This window comes from Ascaphus truei, chromosome 21 (genome assembly GCF_040206685.1).
Source record: "Ascaphus truei isolate aAscTru1 chromosome 21, aAscTru1.hap1, whole genome shotgun sequence".
In the NCBI taxonomy this organism is placed as follows: domain Eukaryota; kingdom Metazoa; phylum Chordata; class Amphibia; order Anura; family Ascaphidae; genus Ascaphus; species Ascaphus truei.
The window spans coordinates 3495477-3515210 of NC_134503.1; the positions used below are offsets into that span (position 1 = coordinate 3495477).

The window sequence follows — 19734 nt, forward strand, 5'->3', positions numbered from 1 at the left end:
GGCGGTTGCAGAGGCCCCGCGCTCTTTCCCAAGGCATTTATATTAAATACCGGGGAGCGTGCGCGAGGCCTCTGTGACTTCCCTTAGCTGGTCTCCGGCGGCTTCCAGCGACGCATCGCCATGGTAACGCCAAATGACGCAACGGAGTGAAAGGACGTCACATTGCCATCAAAACGAATGACGTGACGATCACAGTCCTTTCCGGTCTCTCAGATTGTCGACTGAACGCGTTTCGCTGCATTTCCAGCTTCCTCAGGAGTCCTGTGGTTGCTGGAAATGCAGCGAAACGCGTTGAGTCGACAATAGATTGTTTATTGTGCTCATTATTCTGAATTAAGACATTTATTCTTGTCGCACCCCAGCACGCTTTGTGAGAGCCACCCTAGAGTTTTTTGGTTAGTTTAATAGGTATAGGACACCATAGGTGCACGACCTGTTACATAGGTGCACGACCTGTTACATAGGTGCACAACCTGTTACATAGGTGCACAACCTGTTACATAAGTGCACAACCTGTTACATAAGTGCACAACCTGTTACATAGGTGCGGGACGGTGTGTGTGTTTAGCACACGCTACCAGAGGCTGGGTAAAGAAAAGAAGTTCCCCATCATGCAAATTATTGTGAACGCTTCCTTGTACGTTTCATGAAATGGGCATTTTCTGGGGATATCTTACACGGGGGGAGGGGGAAAAGTCCCTGAGTGTTTCCAGGAAAGGATCCTGCTGACCCCATCGCTTAGTATGGACAATAGTTCTCAGACTCCACAATGCTGGTTATTAACTTCTATTCACTGCTATTTTCTGTCGGGATCTCCACAGTTATGTATGCAGGGCTGCAGACAGCTTTCCTGGGGCCCAGGAATACAGCTTCCACATGGCCCTCACACCAAGTGACAGCCTTGCGAGATTCTCCCTCTATCACTCACACACCTATCTCTCCCATCTCCCACTTCCCTCACCCACCCCCAGTGTCGGTGGCCTGGCGAGACACCCCTTTATCTCTCCCACCCACCACTTTCTCTCCTGCACCTCTCTCCCTCTTGCCCCCACCTCTCTCCCATCCACATAATACTGCCCCTTCACATTACGCACATAATACCCCCTCCTCCACATCACCTTCCCCCCCACACACACACACACATCCACCCTCCTGAACATCACATACATAATACTCCCTTGCGCATCACACACATCACCCCCCCGGCCCATCACCCCCCCTGCACATCATATCTCCTCCCCCCTGCACACAGGGTTGCCACCTTCTACTGCAGGCTAACCCGGAGATAACGTGAAGTAAAAAAGGGGGATCAGGAAAAAGCCACTCGGGGTGCCCCTACCTCAAGGGGACTAAATGAAAAATAAAACAGGCTGAAAATGCTGGGCAGCAGCTTAGCAAACAGAGAGAGCCCAGCACACCAAAAAGAATATAAAGAAGTAATTCATGCAAAAAGATCATTTAATGACTACACAGGTCCAAAGTATCCACGGGGCTCACTGTCTGCTAACCCGGAAATAAACATTTTTAATTTAGCGCTTACCTTCAGCGGTGATGTCTCCCGGCGTTCTCCCGACATCTCACCCTGCAACTCCCATCAATAATGCCGAGGCGCCACGTGACCACGTTGTTATGGCAATGCCACGTGACGTCACGTAGCATCTCGATGTCATGGCAATGCCGCGTGACGCCACGTAGCATCTCGTTGTCATGGCAACGGGCCCGGGACCATTGTCCCAGCTCTCCGCCCCCTGTCGGCGGCCCTGTATTTATGTATGTATATCTTTATTTATATCGTGCCATCCATGTACATAGCGCTTCACATAGGGGCGGATTGCAGACAAATATCATTCCAGGCATTTTCTCTCATACCGGTCCTCCTCCTCCTACTTCACGTTTTTTTGCCATGGTGACGCATCGCCATTTGTGATGTCATGTTGCCATGACTACGCGACGCTGCAGGAGGAGGTTGCCGCTTCAGAAAAGGTAAGAGTTGAATTGTTGTGGAGAAGAGCGCGTGGACCTCCAAGCCCCCCTTACACCCCTCTCTCTCTTCCACTCACTCCGACACACACTCACCAGCCCCCAACAATCTTACCTTGGGGTGAGGAGGTCTCAGTGCTGATCCGGTGCTGGGACTTCGCAGCTACCTCCTCCAAAACCCAACTTCTGGCGCCGACAGAAGGAGGGAGAGGATTGCAGTGACCGCCGGGCCGCAGCTTGGGGAGCCGCTGAGGCAGTTGCCCTATCACCAGCAACACTGGCCCACTTGGGAACAAGTGCTTCCGCCATATAAGTAACAATAGTAAAAGAAGCCCGGGATAGCTTACAATCTAAGTTATTATGACATTAAGGCATGGGATTGGCATACAAAGGGTCTTATTCTATGTGGCCGTACTGGCTGTTTTTGGCCTAAATTTCACATTCAAGTCAATGGGGAATTTCAGCTGATAACTTCCTGATCGGTCAATTCATCAGATATAGAATAAACCTTTATGGAAGAGAGAGAAATCCCCTTTCTACCCTAGGGCTGATTTTATTTTTGTAGTGGAGATATAAATGAATTATTCTGTTAGTTTTCTAGCCTTTCCATCGTTATTACATCTAAAGTGAACCCGATTACTCCCCAATCGCTCCGTTAAAAGGGATGGGGGGGTAAGAAGTATTTTACCATCATATCTTCGTCCAGGATATAAAATGTCAGCATTCAAGTTTAGCACAAAAAGAAACGTTTCTTTCCTTGAGTGTTCACACATACAGGATCTATTCACGTGTTCTCAAAGATGGCAATCCTGTTGTGCGCCAAGTCATATTATTTTCCGGTATGTCTTATTGGCCCTAGAGAAATCCCACGGTTCTGCAGCAGGTAGGGATACCTTTTTGTCCCATTAAGTTGCCCCAGCCCCTGCTAGTCAAGGTGGTTGTGGTTCCACCATTGGCATAGCTTGGACACCAGGTCACCTGCAGTTGGAGGAGTAAAAATGAGATGTACATGCCTATTCTTCTGTTATTCACTGATATCAATAGTCCCACTGAAACCACTGATCTAATAATTGAGATGTCTGTTTTACATCCTGGTCATCAACCCTCACTAATGCCACTTCTGTTTGTTTACCATGTACAACCATTTCAGCACAGCTCCATTTACATGGTGTCAATGTTGGGGGTAGCAAAATGGTGCGGCAGTGGCTCCAACAGCAACGGGTGCCTATATAGGAGTAAGTGTAGCAAGGTGGCCGACTACGGAGTTACGGTTCGCGTTTGGCGCTCGACTGCCCCATCGCGGATTCCGTACTCCAATGTGACACCAGAGAGAGATTGCTCTCCATGGTGAATGGCAGCCAATCAGCGTAGACTCCCTGCTTCCTACCCAACCAATCATTTGCAAGAAGAAACCTCCACGCCGCCTACCTGTATCGCAAACACTTCCGGGTGTGGGAGAGGAAGGAGGCGGCCAGTGGCTGTGATATCGCGATACCACAGGTAAGTACAGCACCTTTACACGTAGTGTGCATAGCACCCCCTTCTCCCCGCAGGGTTACATTGTACTCAGGGATCCCCAGCAGGGTATTGTGGGGCCGGGATCAATTACAACAGAGGGTGGGAAAGTCCTCAAGGAACACCAACAAGACAGGTTTTCAGGATATCCCTGCTTCAGCACACTGAGCCACCTGTGCTGAAGCAGAGATTGACAGCTACCATGTGCTGAAGCAGGGATATCCTGAAAACCTGACCTTTTGGTGGTTCTTGAAGACTAGAGTTGCCCCCCCCCCTGAATTAGAACCTCACAAATATGATAACATTATGTTTTGGTCTGTTGTCCTCTCTGTCCTCCCTTTTAGCAAATCAGTCTTGTCTCCTTTTCCCCTCTTGCCTGTCTCTTTCCCCTGCTCATGTTTACCACTTCTCCCCTTTCCCCTCCCTCTTGCCTGTCTCTTTTCCCCTCTCATGGCATTCTATTTGACCATCATGTCGCTTGTCTCTCGCTCTCCTCATGTCAGTCACTTTTCTATATCCTCATGTCTGAGTGTGAAGCAGGGGAACCTACTCCTTGTGAACATGGCAAGGCACTTTATCTCCCTGTGCCTCGAGCACCAAAAACATAGATTGTAAGCTCTACGGGGCAGGGATTGTCTGCAAAATGTCTCTGTAAAGCGCTACATAACACTAGGAGCGCTATACAAGAGCTATTATTATCCTCTCTTTAACCTTCTTCTCCTTGTCATCCTTCACTTTTTCCTACCCCCCCTGTCAAATCTTGCTCGCTCTTTTCCCTCCTATCTCTCACTTCCCCCTCCCCTATGTTTTTCTCTTGTTATTCTCTTTATTTCCTCTCCTCCCCCCTTCCTTTCTATTTCTCTTCTTGCCCTCCAGCTGATTTACCCTACCCTTTCCCAGCCTGTCCCCTGCATGCCCCAGCCCAGCTCTTCCTGTGCCTTTTGATCTGCCACTCAGTATGGTGCCCTCTGCAGACAAGTGATAACGGCAGGGTGCTGGGCCCCTAAACCCACTGGGCCCAGGACAGCAGTACCGGCTGTTCACTGCCTCCACCGAACAGGTGAATAAACTCTGCTTTATTGTTCTACCTAAGGCTGCAACCAAGTCTTGTCTGATCTAATATCCTATAAGTGACTCTCTTACTGATGAGAGATAATGGGTTTTAAAAGGGTTGTCACAGAGACCGTTGACCCCTACAGAGCAGTGTAATGTGGGTTTGTCCATCCATTAACGGCTAACCAAACCACCCCAGATCTGCTTAGCAACAAAGGTGCAATCCCGGATGGTCGGCCTGTTGAATTTCTTTGGGGCCTTTGAATGGGGGAGTGTTTGTCAATCTTCTGTTTTCTTTCCCCCTCCTATCTCCCCTGTCCTTGGAGAACCAATAAAGAAACGGGAAGGTGGGGAGGGGCGACTGACCGGAAAAGGCACTTGCTGATCACACCCTGACATCACACACAAGGGAGCAGCCAGAGGAAATAAATCAAACATACTTATAGGTGTTTACGTCAGGTGACGTCTTGCTAATTATATTAACCCTTTACCTGCCTGAGAGGCCTGTAATGCATTGCGATGCAAAGGCTTCAAAAATAACTATAAATCGGATTTTTAGTGTTTCAAAATGTCAGTAAGTCCATTGAAATAGGACAAAAATATATGGGGTGGATAGCCCCAATTAACTAGTGCTACAGAGCTATATATAACCCACAATAATTGAAAAAATAAATATTTCTGACTGCGTTTTAAACCGGATCACTTGGTGTGATAATGCTTGCTTGAGGCTAATGCATAAGCCCCTAGATCCATTTAAATAAACTGCGCTGCTGGGATGTCTTGGACTTATTAATAGGGTAAGGGGAGAGACGGGAAGACCCCCGCATCAGCCTAGTAATGATAACATAAATTCTGATATACCGTGGTGCAAGTAGGGATAAATATATACTAATACAAATACAAACACAAGATCCCTAATGAATGCACTCACTGTAAGCAGTGTAGTGAAAATGAATAGAAATAAAAACCTTTAATAGTAAAAAATCGAAAATCATTTTGTAAAGAGGGACTTGGTATCTATAGTTCCATGGCCAATCCCGTTTTATATATATGTATATATTATATATTATATATATGTATATACGTTTTATATATATATATATATATATGCAAATATAGCTGTATGCTCATCTGCATGTCTTAGGCAGGTCTGCAACCCCGCCTTTCCCCATTATCACCCAGCATACAGCACTTCCACTGCAGCAAGGGATTCTGGGAAATGACATGCAAATGAGCACACAGTGTCACTTTTTGCCTCAATAACCATTTTTAACATGGTTCCCTATAGGCTTAAGCTTGCTGCATGGTCACAGCTTTGAGCACAGCCAGGGTTAAGGTGCATACCCAGAAAACCACCCACACCTGATATCTTGTACTAAAACAACTGCCAACAAAGGTTCAGCTGCTTCATTAGCACAAGGCCCCACAATAATAGATTTCCAAGTTGTGGTTACGTTACCAAAGTATGCTTAATGTGGCTTCTTTTATATCAAGTTAAATGTACCGTTCTAACGTGGCTTCTTAGTGATTTAGTGCCCAGGGATATATTTATTACCTCTGGGTTTGATCATGCTAATGACATTCCATTGAAAGTAGAGATATGGATTACACAAGGTACAAAATATAAAAGCGGCTAAACAAATATCCTATTCTATCTATCTCATAGCCAGTATAACCAACCCCACACTGATGAGACCCATTAAGGTCGAAACGGCTGTCGGTGGGTTTACTGGCTATGCATCTTAAGGCCGCGTTCACACGGGGGGCTTCGCGACGCAGCGTGTGCGCGCCTCTGTCTGCTGGGCGATGTGTGATCATCCCCAGCAGACGGAATGTTCCGACAAGGCAACATCCAGGAAGGAAACAAGTGCCACCTTGTACTTTTAATTATTTTGTATTGCTTTTCTTATGAAATTGAAACGCTAAATAAAATATCTTCGACTAAATTAGCAATTTCTTATATGGTCTCTACTTTGGTTTTATAAAATAATGTTTGTTTCACTTTACACGCCTCACACAATCCCGGATTTATAGAAAGATCGCTGTGCAGTCACTGTGCAAAGCAATTCCAGCATCTCACAATGTCCAAAAGAGCAGAACGCTCTGATTTCACTGCCCAGAACTGCTTTCTGGGTCTTTGTTTTATTCAAGCTTGAGATGGCCCATTACAAATGTCACAGTTCAGAAAGGTAGCAGCTTGTCTCGCTCCCTCGCCGAGTCTCTGCTCAATTTCAGCAGCCAATCAATGTAAACGTCTGGCCATTGATTGGCTGCTGAAACTGGCGTCACGCTGCTGCAGCCGGAGATCACAGATTGAAAAGACTCGCGCGACTGCAGCAGCGCCGATGCCGCGCTTTGCAGCCGATGGTAGTTTCAATACTGAACACTACCATTGGCCGCCATGAGTCTGTGACGAACGCGTGCGCGTAAGCGCTCGCACGTCATGTAGCGTGCTGTGTGAGCGGGGCCTAACCCAGGCTGTGCTCAAAGCTGTGAAATGCAGCAAGCAAAAGCTTACATGTTATATGGTTTTGAAGCAAAAGGTGTCACTGTGTGCTCATTTGCATGTCATTTCCCAGAATCCCTTGCTGCTGTGGAAGCGCTGGGTGATAATGGTGAAAGGCGGGGTTGCAGACCTGTCCAAGACATGCAAATGAGCATACAGTAATATTTCCATTTGAGATATATATATATATATATATATATATATTTTATTATTATTTTATTTTTTTTAAATTTTATATGTATGTGGTTAACACGATTGGCCATGGAACTATAGATACCATGTCCCTCTTTACAAAATAATTTTACACTATTTACTATTAAAAGGTTTTTATTTCTACTCATGTTCACTACACTGCTTACTGCGAGTGCATTCAGAAGGAAACTCTTGTTTGTGTTGTTATGTCTGGGGCTTCATGGAGTGATGACGAGTAGTTAGTGCTACATGGCTTGCAGGCTTTGCTGGAGCATTCAATGGAAGAGGGAGGTGGGAATTGCAATGGATTTGTGTTGGTTTTTGTTTATTTTGTACGGTCTCTCTGCCACAGAGTATGTTGGGTTTGCGATTACTATGGGGATTGGCAGGACTACTGATGTGGGGGGCACAACTGTCCTGAGGGGGCCGCCCAATACCGGAAGTCGGGCAAGGCTTCTGTGATAAATAAGCCACCCTACTGGGTTCTCCTCCACTGCTGGGTCCGTGTTCTCCCTCCGCTGCTGGGCCCGCATGGGCTGATGGTCAGCTAACCCTCCCCTCCCCCACCTGCTCAACAACCCCACAGGTCAACGCACTGTCCTGGGCCCCATGAAAGCAGTCGGCCGGCCTCGGTGTGCCATGGATGCTGGACTTCTTGATCTCTGTCAGAGTAGCTGAACTCTCCTCTCTGTTGTGTAGTGACCGGTCCGGGAGCAGGGCAAGGACCACCCTCATCCGCTACACGATGCGTCTGGCAGGTAATTGTACGAGCGCCTCAGCTCCTTAGACCTCTCGGATACTTCCCCACGCGTGGATGTGGTAAACGTGCATCGTTCCTTCTCTCAGGTCCTGTGCGGATTGTGGTGGTCCTCCTCACCGTGGGCCTCACGTGGATTTTGGCCGGCGTTATGCTGGGGACACAAAGTGGCTTCCCTCGGATCCAGCAGCTTCTGGGCGGTGAGTGTCCCGTCCTTTTCCACACACTGATACTTTGATGTCCAGTGTGTTCTTCCAGGCAATGAGTGACCGTGTGGAGTGACCGTGTGGAGTGACCGTGTGGAGTGACCGTGTGGAGTGACCGTGTGGAGTGACCGTGTGGGAAGCATAAGAAATCCAACTATCCCCTTAACTGTTAGCAGGGCCAGCGACGCACTGCTTCCTGTGTGTTGAGTGGTGCTCTGGCAGTGGAGGCGTTCGATAGCCGATTATTTGATTGATTGGGTGGGTTTGGCCGGATCCTGTGCCCGACCCTCTGACCTTTTGCTCATTGTTCACAGGTCCTGATGTGAGCACCACAGCCGGTGAGTATCTGCACCTCCTGGAGACTGAAAGCCGGGGGGTGGGGCTGCACCAAAAAGGGGGAAACATAGAAATTGGGCACTAATCGGTCTTCTCCATCATTTCTCTGAGGTTCTGCTAGAATCTTTTCAATGGAATAAAAAATACTCTAAAAAAATGTTGGAGAAGTATTTTTTTTCCCGAGAGGAGTGTGGCTATATATACACACACCTGCACTAAAGTACCCGGCTTCGTACTCTGGAGTAATCTGTTCCATTGCAGCCTTGAAACTGTGACTCTGGATACTGGCGCCTTTTAACCCGATCAATAATTCCACTTTTCAGTCACTGAAACCCCCACCCCAAATTAGAGACCATTAGTGATATTCCTCTTCAGTTACTCACACCCCATCGGTGACCTCCCTCTCTTACTCCCCCACCTCTCCACCCCCCCGCCCCCCCTTCTCATCCAATCGCTCCTTACTCTCCCTCCTTCCCCCTTACTCCCCCCTCCCTCTCCTACATCCCCGCGGCCTACGCTCTCCCCCTAAGGAATGTCCGGAAAGCCGCCAGCTTAGCACGGCGACCAATCGCATACCTCCCTGCAAAGCAAAGGCCAATCAACGTCCTCGCGGAGAGGGAACAACCAATCCGAGGTGGAGCAGTTAAAAACAGGACAAAAAAATAAGCACATCCCCCCCCAATTAAAGATAACCCCCAGGTGCACACCCCTAGGGTCATCTTGTATGCACGCAAAGTTTCATGTGTCTAGGTTTCATGGTCTTGGAGCTATGGCCCTGACGGACAGCCACAGCCACATTTGTTATTATAGATATATTTATACTCACTTGCAAATATATATATACAGTGTTCGACAAACCTATACATTTGCTCGCCCCGGGCGAGTGGATTTAACCCCCGGGCGAGTAAATATTGGCCCAAGCAGCACACGTTTGGTACTAGGTGGCGAGTAGATTTTTTTGTGTGGCACTGGAGAAGCTCCGCCACAGGACCACTTGCACCGGCCACGGAGGCAGAACTATCAGTCATGCCCCATAATGCCTTGTGTAGCGCTACTCTGTGCATTTTGACACGTTGACTGATAGCTCTGCCTCCTTGGAGGTTGCCAGCGCGCGGTCTCTGTTCTCTAAACAAATTAGCCCCATGTGCACAAATAATTTGAAGAGGTCCCAGACACATTACAGGTGTCTGACAACCTGTACACGCTTTAATACGACCTGTGATTTATCTGATGCATTCTCTCTCCTTATCTCTCCAGACATGTTATCTCTCTAGGTCAGTGGTTACCAACCCTTTCCTCGGAAACACACGGCCACACCAGGTTTCGCTGGCAACCATCCAACATTCTATTCATATGCAAACCAGGTACACTCACCTGTGTGCAGGTGCGTCGGTTCGTCCTAAAACCTGCCGTGGCCGGGGATTGGGAAACACTGAACTAGATCTACATCACGCTTTCTCCCTTCTGTCGGGCTTCCATCATCTACTCTTCGGATGCATCTTTCTCCTTCTTTCGTTGACCCCTCCCTTTGCTTGTTTCTTGCCCGTTAACAGACTCGCGCCCACGGAAATACAAGTGTGGGCTTCCCCTGCCCTGCCCAGAGAAGCACTTTGCTTTCCGCGTGGTGAGTGGAGCCGCCAACGTCATTGGCCCCAAGATCTGCCTGGAGGATAAAATGTGAGTCCCCGTAGGGGCATCGATGGCTGGGTTGTGGGTGGCTCTTGGGTGCCCACAGTGCTGTGCCACCTTTATCGAAGTGCTCCTGAGGCTAATATCCGAGTGACTGTGCACACCGCAGAGTAATACCAGAACTATACAGCACATTCTAATCTGTCTGCAGCCGGGACACGTCGGCAAATGTCATTTTGACCGTGTACCGACGCGTTTTTGCTTCATCTGCGTCAGTGGCCGGTCTGAGGGGTGGTTATAGGAGGAGATCCTCGGTGTAATATTATCATGACCGGTCTCCAACTTCACATACGTAATCTGTTCAGATTTCCTTTCCCCAAAGGGGCCTGCCAAGCAATGTGTTATTGGCCCCTCTGGCAACAAGAGGGTTAAACCCACCAGGATTAGGTCTGTGCCATTCTTTGACTTCAATAGGGCTTTCTGTGCGATAGCACGAAATCGGCCGTTAACTCACCTGCTCCCCACGCCCCCCATTTTCTTTATAGCATGGGAACTGGGTGGTCCCCCTGAGCTAAATGCTGTTATTTTCAGCGCCTGGAGCCCCTTTTGTTTCCCGAGATACTTACCGGAGAAATTCCCAGTCTTAAATCTCCTTCCAGGGGAAACAAAATGGCTGCTAAATATGCCAATAGGAAGCCGCAAGCTGTCGGGTGTGGCTTCCTATTGGACGACCATTTAAATCTCCTCCTTTTAATAACCAGGAAGTAATCGCGGCAACTTCACCAGCAAGTATCTGGGGAACTTGCAGGGAGTCCTTTCCCGAAACTGGGTTCTGCTCTGTAAGAACCCTCCCCCCCTTGTGTCCTGCCCCATATAAAGTAACGGGGTGATTTCCCCCCCCCCACTTTTTTTTTTAAATTTAAAAAAAAAAATTAAAGACATGAAAAAAACTTTTGTAATTTAAAAAAACAAACAAACAAGGTAAAAGTGATGCTACTTTCCGGCCTAACTGCTCCGGCTCCTGTTTTATATCCACGCTAAGTGATGGAGATTTGAAGGATTTCTTTGTCCTGGGGACAGATCAGTGAGAAGCATGTGCTGTAATGTTCTGTTTTACCAGTGGCACAGTCTAAGCATTGTGTGCAGGGGGGTCAAACCTGGTCCTTATGGGCCACCAAGAGGCCAGCTTTTATGGATATCCCTGCTTCAGCACAGGTGGCTCAGTCATAATGGCTGAGCCACTGATTGAGCCACCTGTGCTGAAGCAGGGATAGCCATAAACCCTGGCCTGTAGGTGGCACCTGGGGGACTTAGTTTGATGCCCCTGATTGTGTGTTTGTGTTATATTTCCCCTGTGAGGATTGTAGCTTTGGAGTGTGTGGTTGTGTTACTGTGTGTGTGTTATATCTCCACTGTAAGGATTGTAGCATTGCAATGTGTTTTGATGCTGTCATCTTGTCACAGGTTGATGAGCAGCGTCCAGAACAACGTGGGCCGGGGACTGAACGTGGCGCTGGTCAATGGTCAGTGAGGTGTATGTGTGGTCCAGTTGGATCTGAGTTAATAGAGGAGATGATGATATTATAAAGTGATACATTGGAGAGTAAGGTGGGACACGCTCAGAGGGGATATTATAAAGGGATACATTGGAGAGTAAGGTGGGACACGCTCAGAGGGGATATTATAAAGTGATACATTGGAGAGTAAGGTGGGACACGCTCAGGGGGGATATTATAAAGTGATACATTGGAGAGTAAGGTGGGACACGCTCAGAGGGGATATTATAAAGGGATACATTGGAGAGTAAGGTGGGACACGCTCAGGGGGGATATTATAAAGGGATACATTGGAGAGTAAGGTGGGACGCGCTCAGGGGGGATATTATAATTCTTTTTTATTTTGCAATAAACACGCAGAACGATTCCTGCGCTCCTACCAATTAGGCTAAAATAATGATCTCATGAATAAGGGGTACTTTTGTTAAACCCTTTGGCCAGAGCATGTATACGCCTGCATGCCACGTCACGGCATACCCGTATGCAGGTACCTACACGGAATATATGTAACAATTGTCCCATGGACCAGTGATTAAATGAGACAAAGCCCTGAAGGGGTTAAATAATAATTTTGCCGTGCGTAGCTGGCTGATTAATATTAACGAGTGGGGCCGTTATCCCACCAAGTGCAAGGAATGTACATCACGTGTTTCTGCTTCCAGGGGTGAACGGAGAGCTTGTGGAGGCCAAATCCTTTGACATGTGGGAGGGAGGTGAGTGCGGCTAAGCGTTGGTGGTATAAATGTGTGTAGTTGGTGACACAGGTAAGGTTTTTTCCCTGAGCGGTAACTGGCAACTAATTTCGCTCCGTCTCTGCAGACGTGTCCGAACTGCTGAGGTTTTTGCGACCAATACACGAGGGGACGCTGGTGCTCGTGGCGTCTTCCGATGACCCAGCCACAAAGTGAGTAACGGAGGAGCCGATCCTGAGGTCTAGAGCTGTATGTCACTATATCACAGTGTATATCTCCTTGTAACCACATTTATCTGTCTCTCTGTGCCGTGGCCGTCCTTTGCGCTCTCGGCCGCGGCTCTCTCGGGCGTCCTTTGCGCTCTCGGCCGCGGCTCTCTCGGGCGTCCTTTGCGCTCTCGGCCGCGGCTCTCTCGGGCGTCCTTTGCGCTCTCGGCCGCGGCTCTCTCGGGCGTCCTTTGCGCTCTCGGCCGCGGCTCTCTCGGGCGTCCTTTGCGCTCTCGGCCGCGGCTCTCTCGGGCGTCCTTTGCGCTCTCGGCCGCGGCTCTCTCGGGCGTCCTTTGCGCTCTCGGCTGTGGCTCTCTCGGGCGTCCTTTGCGCTATCGGCCGCGGCTCTCTCGGGCGTCCTTTGCGCTCTCGGCCGCGGCTCTCTCGGGCGTCCTTTTTCGCTCTCGGCCGCGGCTCTCTCAGGCGTCCTTTTCTCTCTCGGCCGCGGTTCTCTGTCTCTGTTTGTCTCTCTCTCGGCCGCGTCTCTCTCGGGCGTCCTTTTCGCTCTCGGCCGCGGCTCTCTGTCTCTGTGTGTCTCTCTCTCGGCCGCGTCTCTCTCGGGCGTCCTTTTCGCTCTCGGCCGCGGCTCTCTGTCTCTGTGTGTCTCTCTCTCGGGCGCGTCTCTCTCAGGCGTCCTTTTCTCTCTCGGCCGCGGTTCTCTGTCTCTGTGTGTCTCTCTCTCGGGCGCGTCTCTCTCGGGCGTCCTTTTTCTCTCTCGGCCGCGGTTCTCTGTCTCTGTGTCTCTCTCTCGGGCGCGTCTCTCTCAGGCGTCCTTTTCTCTCTCGGCCGCGGTTCTCTGTCTCTGTGTGTCTCTCTCTCGGGCGCGTCTCTCTCGGGCGTCCTTTTCGCTCTCAGCCGCGGTTCTCTGTCTCTGTGTGTCTCTCTCTCGGGCGCGTCTCTCTCGGGCGCCCTTTTTCTCTCTCGGCCGCGGTTCTCTGTCTCTGTGTGTCTCTCTCTCGGCCGCGTCTCTCTCGGGCGTCCTTTTTCTCTCTCGGCCGCGGTTCTCTGTCTCTGTGTGTCTCTCTCTCGGCCGCGTCTCTCTCGGGCGTCCTTTTTCTCTCTCGGCCGCGGTTCTCTGTCTCTGTGTGTCTCTCTCTCTCGGGCGCGTCTCTCTCGGGCGCCCTTTTCTCTCTCGGCTGCGGTTCTCTGTCTCTGTGTGTCTCTCTCTCTCGGGCGCGTCTCTCTCAGGCGTCCTTTTCTCTCTCGGCCGCGGTTCTCTGTCTCTGTGTGTCTCTCTCTCGGGCGCGTCTCTCTCAGGCGTCCTTTTCTCTCTCGGCCGCGGTTCTCTGTCTCTGTGTGTCTCTCTCTCGGCCGCGGTTCTCTGTCTGTGTGTCTCTCTCTCGGCCGCGGTTCTCTGTCTGTGTGTCTCTCTCTCGGCCGCGGCTCTCTCTCGGGCGTCCTTTTCGCTCTCGGCCGCGTCTCTCTCTCGGCCGCGGCTCTCTCGGGCGTCCTTTTCTCTCTCGGCCGCGGTTCTCTGTCTCTGTGTCTCTCTCTCGGCCGCGGTTCTCTGTCTCTGTGTGTCTCTCTCTCGGCCGCGGTTCTCTGTCTCTGTGTGTCTCTCTCTCGGCCGCGGTTCTCTCTCGGGCGTCCTTTTTCTCTCTCGGCCGCGGTTCTCTGTCTCTGTGTGTCTCTCTCTCTCGGGCGCGTCTCTCTCGGGCGTCCTTTTCTCTCTCGGCCGCGGTTCTCTGTCTCTGTGTGTCTCTCTCTCGGCCGCGGTTCTCTGTCTCTGTGTGTCTCTCTCTCGGCCGCGGTTCTCTCTCGGGCGCCTTTTTCTCTCTCGGCCGCGGTTCTCTGTCTCTGTGTGTCTCTCTCTCGCCCGCGGCTCTCTCTCGGGCGCCCTTTTCTCTCTCGGCCGCGGTTCTCTGTCTCTGTGTGTCTCTCTCTCGGGCGCGTCTCTCTCGGGCATCCTTTTTCTCTCTCGGCCGCGGTTCTCTGTCTCTGTGTGTCTCTCTCTCGGGCGCGTCTCTCTCGGGCGTCCTTTTTCTCTCTCGGCCGCGGTTCTCTGTCTCTGTGTGTCTCTCTCTCGGCCGCGGCTCTCTCTCGGGCGCCCTTTTCTCTCGGCCGCGGTTCTCTGTCTCTGTGTGTCTCTCTCTCGGCCGCGGTTCTCTGTCTCTGTGTGTCTCTCTCTCGGCCGCGGTTCTCTCTCGGGCGCCCTTTTTCTCTCTCGGCCGCGGTTCTCTGTCTCTGTGTGTCTCTCTCTCGGCCGCGGTTCTCTCTCGGGCGTCCTTTTTCTCTCTCGGCCGCGGTTCTCTGTCTCTGTGTGTCTCTCTCTCGGGCGCGTCTCTCTCGGGCGCCTTTTTCTCTCTCGGCCGCGGTTCTCTGTCTCTGTGTGTCTCTCTCTCGGCCGCGGTTCTCTCTCGGGCGTCCTTTTTCTCTCTCGGCCGCGGTTCTCTGTCTCTGTGTCTCTCTCTCTCGGGCGCGTCTCTCTCGGGCGTCCTTTTCTCTCTCGGCCGCGGTTCTCTGTCTCTGTGTGTCTCTCTCTCGGCCGCGGTTCTCTCTCGGGCGCCCTTTTTCTCTCTCGGCCGCGGTTCTCTGTCTCTGTGTGTCTCTCTCTCGGCCGCGGTTCTCTGTCTCTGTGTGTCTCTCTCTCGGGCGCGTCTCTCTCGGGCGCCTTTTTCTCTCTCGGCCGCGGTTCTCTGTCTCTGTGTGTCTCTCTCTCGGCCGCGGTTCTCTGTCTCTGTGTGTCTCTCTCTCGGCCGCGGTTCTCTGTCTCTGTGTGTCTCTCTCTCGGCCGCGGCTCTCTCTCGGGCGCCCTTTTCTCTCTCGGCCGCGGTTCTCTGTCTCTGTGTGTCTCTCTCTCGGCCGCGGTTCTCTCTCGGGCGTCCTTTTTCTCTCTCGGCCGCGGTTCTCTGTCTCTGTGTGTCTCTCTCTCGGGCGCGTCTCTCTCGGGCGCCTTTTTCTCTCTCGGCCGCGGTTCTCTGTCTCTGTGTGTCTCTCTCTCGGCCGCGGTTCTCTCTCGGGCGTCCTTTTTCTCTCTCGGCCGCGGTTCTCTGTCTCTGTGTCTCTCTCTCTCGGGCGCGTCTCTCTCGGGCGTCCTTTTCTCTCTCGGCCGCGGTTCTCTGTCTCTGTGTGTCTCTCTCTCGGCCGCGGTTCTCTCTCGGGCGCCCTTTTTCTCTCTCGGCCGCGGTTCTCTGTCTCTGTGTGTCTCTCTCTCGGCCGCGGTTCTCTGTCTCTGTGTGTCTCTCTCTCGGGCGCGTCTCTCTCGGGCGCCTTTTTCTCTCTCGGCCGCGGTTCTCTGTCTCTGTGTGTCTCTCTCTCGGCCGCGGTTCTCTGTCTCTGTGTGTCTCTCTCTCGGCCGCGGTTCTCTGTCTCTGTGTGTCTCTCTCTCGGCCGCGGCTCTCTCTCGGGCGCCCTTTTCTCTCTCGGCCGCGGTTCTCTGTCTCTGTGTGTCTCTCTCTCGGCCGCGGTTCTCTCTCGGGCGTCCTTTTTCTCTCTCGGCCGCGGTTCTCTGTCTCTGTGTGTCTCTCTCTCGGGCGCGTCTCTCTCGGGCGCCTTTTTCTCTCTCGGCCGCGGTTCTCTGTCTCTGTGTGTCTCTCTCTCGGCCGCGGTTCTCTCTCGGGCGTCCTTTTTCTCTCTCGGCCGCGGTTCTCTGTCTCTGTGTCTCTCTCTCTCGGGCGCGTCTCTCTCGGGCGTCCTTTTCTCTCTCGGCCGCGGTTCTCTGTCTCTGTGTGTCTCTCTCTCGGCCGCGGTTCTCTCTCGGGCGCCCTTTTTCTCTCTCGGCCGCGGTTCTCTGTCTCTGTGTGTCTCTCTCTCGGCCGCGGTTCTCTCTCGGGCGCCCTTTTTCTCTCTCGGCCGCGGTTCTCTGTCTCTGTGTGTCTCTCTCTCGGGCGCGTCTCTCTCGGGCGCCCTTTTCTCTCTCGGCCGCGGTTCTCTGTCTCTGTGTGTCTCTCTCTCGGGCGCGTCTCTCTCGGGCGTCCTTTTTCTCTCTCGGCCGCGGTTCTCTGTCTCTGTGTGTCTCTCTCTCGGCCGCGTCTCTCTCGGGCGCCCTTTTCTCTCTCGGCCGCGGTTCTCTGTCTCTGTGTGTCTCTCTCTCGGCCGCGGTTCTCTGTCTCTGTGTGTCTCTCTCTCGGCCGCGGCTCTCTCTCGGGCGTCCTTTTTCTCTCTCGGCCGCGGTTCTCTGTCTCTGTGTGTCTCTCTCTCGGGCGCGTCTCTCTCGGGCGTCCTTTTTCTCTCTCGGCCGCGGTTCTCTGTCTCTGTGTCTCTCTCTCTCGGGCGCGTCTCTCTCGGGCGCCCTTTTCGCTCTTGGCCGCGGCTCTCTGTCTCTGTGTCTCTCTCTCTCTCTTCTCTGAGATCTGTCTGCTTTGTGCTGGATGGATTTCTATCTGTCACTCTATTTAAGGATGACTGAAGATGCCCGAAAGATGTTTGCTGAGCTGGGCAGCACTGCGATAAAAGATGTTGGATTCAGGGACAGCTGGGTCTTCTTGGGAGCCAAAGGAGTGCAGGATAAAAGCCCATTTGAACAGGTACCGTGTGATCTGCATGTGTCGCGTTCCCCGTTTCTGCTCTATGCGACTTCTGAACTATCGCAAAAGCCACAATAAATCGGGTTACCGTACAATTGTCTTTTGCCGAACAGGTAACAAGTCAGAGTGTCCATGAGACAACGGTCGGCCCTTCCGCTGGTGGACCATATAGGCTCAGTAACGCCCGTGTCTGTGTGTAGCAGACCTGGGAGGCTCTTAGCTCTTCTCTCTCCTCTCTCCTCTCTTCTCTCTGCAGCTGATGAAGAACAGTAAAAGCAGCAACAAGTACGAGGGGTGGCCAGAGGCTGTGGAGTTGGAGGGCTGTGTCCCTCAGCGCTCGCTGGAATCTGAGTGACCGAGGACAGCATGTTACTGAGTGGATGGCGCCTTAGGAGCCTGTCCAGGCTGCTGCAGACTCCGTTCATCAACCGGGCTCCCTGCTACGTCTGCACTGGCCCAGGTTTCCTGCACCTTGTGTCCTGTTTGCCCCTGTACTCACGTAGGCACCCTTCCTCAGGACCATATTGGCACTGATGCGGTCTCTCCCCGGCTCCTTCTCTGAGGTCCCTGGACTGACGATGTTGCTGGAAGAGATGGTTGCAGAGCAGCGGCCCCCCAGTATTGCTCTGTTAAGAGCTATGTGGCAGTGACTTCTTCTTCCGAATAATGACTGGACATGGAGTGTACACATGGACGTGCAGAGTAGAACCAACCTGTACCTTCCCCAGGCAGCGCCTGCCTGTCCCACAGAGGGGGGTGCTGGGAAGTACTGCTCACCGCGTGCAGTGGGATTCGTTTGCTGCTGCCTTTTTTTTTGTCCCACAGATTTGCAACCACTGCAATGTATGTTTTTTCTGGGTATGTTTCATTAGATTAAATATTAGCTGATCGTGCTAAGAACATAGACACTTTATTTCAGCAGCCATGCTATGGCTGAGAGCCCCAGATATATAACCACCAAACACTGCATCAAAATGCCATTCCGCTCGCGGCACAGTGCATCATAGCACCATCATCTTAAACACCGGGGTGGGCTAATTGGATATTGTTAAAATGTCCATGGCATATACCAGGGGTGGGCAACTCCAGTCCTCAACAGATCAGCTTTTAAGGATCTCCCTGCTTCAGCGCAGGTGGCTCAGTCTTTGAGCCACTGATTGAGCCATCTGTGCTGAAGCAGGGAGATCCTTACAAGCTTATCTGATGGTGGCCTGTGAGGACTGGAGTTGCCCCCCCCCTGGTATGTGCCATTGAAACAGAACAAGATTAAATAAATAAATAATAATAATAAAGAGTTACTTTTTATTCTTCAAAAAACAGAAGTTTCCATTTCAAAGTAAAACTGTAGTGGAATTGGGAAACCCTTTTTGTACCAACACAATTGCACCGCTGCGGCAAACCAGAGTTATTCCGACGCACATTACAACCTGAGAAACCAGAGCCACGAAAGTGAGCCACGCTTTAGTAAGCCTCTGCTCCAGGTCACATGAATGGGGGGGGATGGAGGCGTGCTAAAGCCTGACACCCTTCCGTGGATCCGAGCTTAAGTGAAGTAGTGGGTGAGAGCAGGGGAGGGTGAGCGATGCTGTGTTTGCAGATCAGTGGGAGCAATGTGTGAGACTGGTGTAAGTGCGGTTGGGTTGATCTGGCAAACAGAGAAAGTATTTTGTGCATTAATTATCACAGTGTGGGGCGATTTAATGAGAAGACAATGGAAACGCCGTCCTGGCTCATGAATTGTTTTACAGAGGCCTAAAACAGTGCCACGTATACTGTCCAATGAGTCAAACGTCACCTTCCCTAACAATCTGTACTTCAATGTAAACTTCCAGGTTACCAACGCCAGCAAAATGTTACAGACGGGATCTTGGAGCATAAAATAAACGTGTTTCTCCTTTCGAGCAGTTTCTGCCTCATTCCCTCAGCTTTGCAGAACGTGGGTGTCGCTCATCGGTCGTGTCCAGTTTTTCTTGCGTATGGAAATTAGGGAGAATATAATATAAGGCTGTTCTGTTCACTCGTATACTCTGTATTGCAGCTGCACAATGGTGTTTAGAGGGCCACTTCTGCTGTGCCACGGGCCCATAGTCACTAAAGTATGTGAGGTCGTGCTAAAGCCTCATTTACTGTTCAAATATGATCTAAAATGTAGCACTGTTTAGTCACTGGGCCATAGCATCTGACAAGAGATTTAAAAAAAACATTTGCGCCCCCTCTGCCTGTTTCCCCCTCTGCCCGGGAGGGGGGAGATGAAGGGGGGTGTAAAACGCACTATTGGATGAACAAAAAGCGAAGGATTAGTGGGAGATTAAAATGGAGATTATGAGTGGGAAGGAGGAGGAAGAATTGAGGTCGAGGACATTGAGGAATGTGAAAGCCGCACCCACACTCGGCAAGACAAACTGGATCTACACAAAGTGAAAGCACTCGTCCATGTAACAGCTTGTTTATCCCTGTTAATGTTTGCAATCCTTTTGAACATTTAGAAGCACGTGTTCCATACAGTACAAAAAAAAAATAATATTAAGACCTTGAAGATCCATCTGAAAGTGCGGGTGGGGATGGAGCAGACTCATTTTG

At 51.2% G+C, this 19734-nt stretch overlaps 3 protein-coding genes across 5 annotated transcripts in view; 1 reads left to right on the forward strand and 2 right to left on the reverse strand.

Moving 5' to 3' along the window:
* The window catches only part of LOC142472428 (uncharacterized), a 31987-nt gene extending 28996 nt beyond the window's left edge, over positions 1-2991 (reverse strand). The window contains exons 1-3 of the mRNA XM_075579519.1: positions 2874-2991; positions 2096-2242; positions 162-270 (exon numbers count right to left, since the gene is read on the reverse strand). Of these exons, the coding sequence (XP_075435634.1) occupies positions 162-270; positions 2096-2242; positions 2874-2991 (374 nt within the window). The remainder of the gene's footprint in view (positions 1-161; positions 271-2095; positions 2243-2873) is intronic.
* Positions 1-19734, reverse strand: part of RIBC1 (RIB43A domain with coiled-coils 1) — a 538781-nt gene that overhangs the window by 341733 nt on the left and 177314 nt on the right. The window lies entirely within an intron of this gene.
* On the forward strand, positions 3317-19053 carry FAM3A (FAM3 metabolism regulating signaling molecule A). 3 transcript variants are annotated; one of them, XM_075578494.1, is made up of 11 exons: positions 3393-3480; positions 4372-4555; positions 7946-8004; positions 8093-8203; positions 8524-8547; positions 10099-10222; positions 11639-11697; positions 12393-12443; positions 12550-12634; positions 17028-17154; positions 17411-19053. In XM_075578494.1, exons 3-11 carry the CDS (start codon positions 7992-7994, stop codon positions 17507-17509), a joined length of 693 nt encoding a protein of 230 aa, XP_075434609.1. In that variant the 5' UTR covers positions 3393-3480; positions 4372-4555; positions 7946-7991; the 3' UTR covers positions 17510-19053. The 3 variants fall into 3 exon arrangements, with proteins under 3 accessions (XP_075434608.1, XP_075434609.1, XP_075434610.1); XM_075578495.1 differs by having other exon boundaries at positions 3435-3480; positions 4396-4555; XM_075578493.1 differs by lacking the exon at positions 4372-4555 and having other exon boundaries at positions 3317-3480.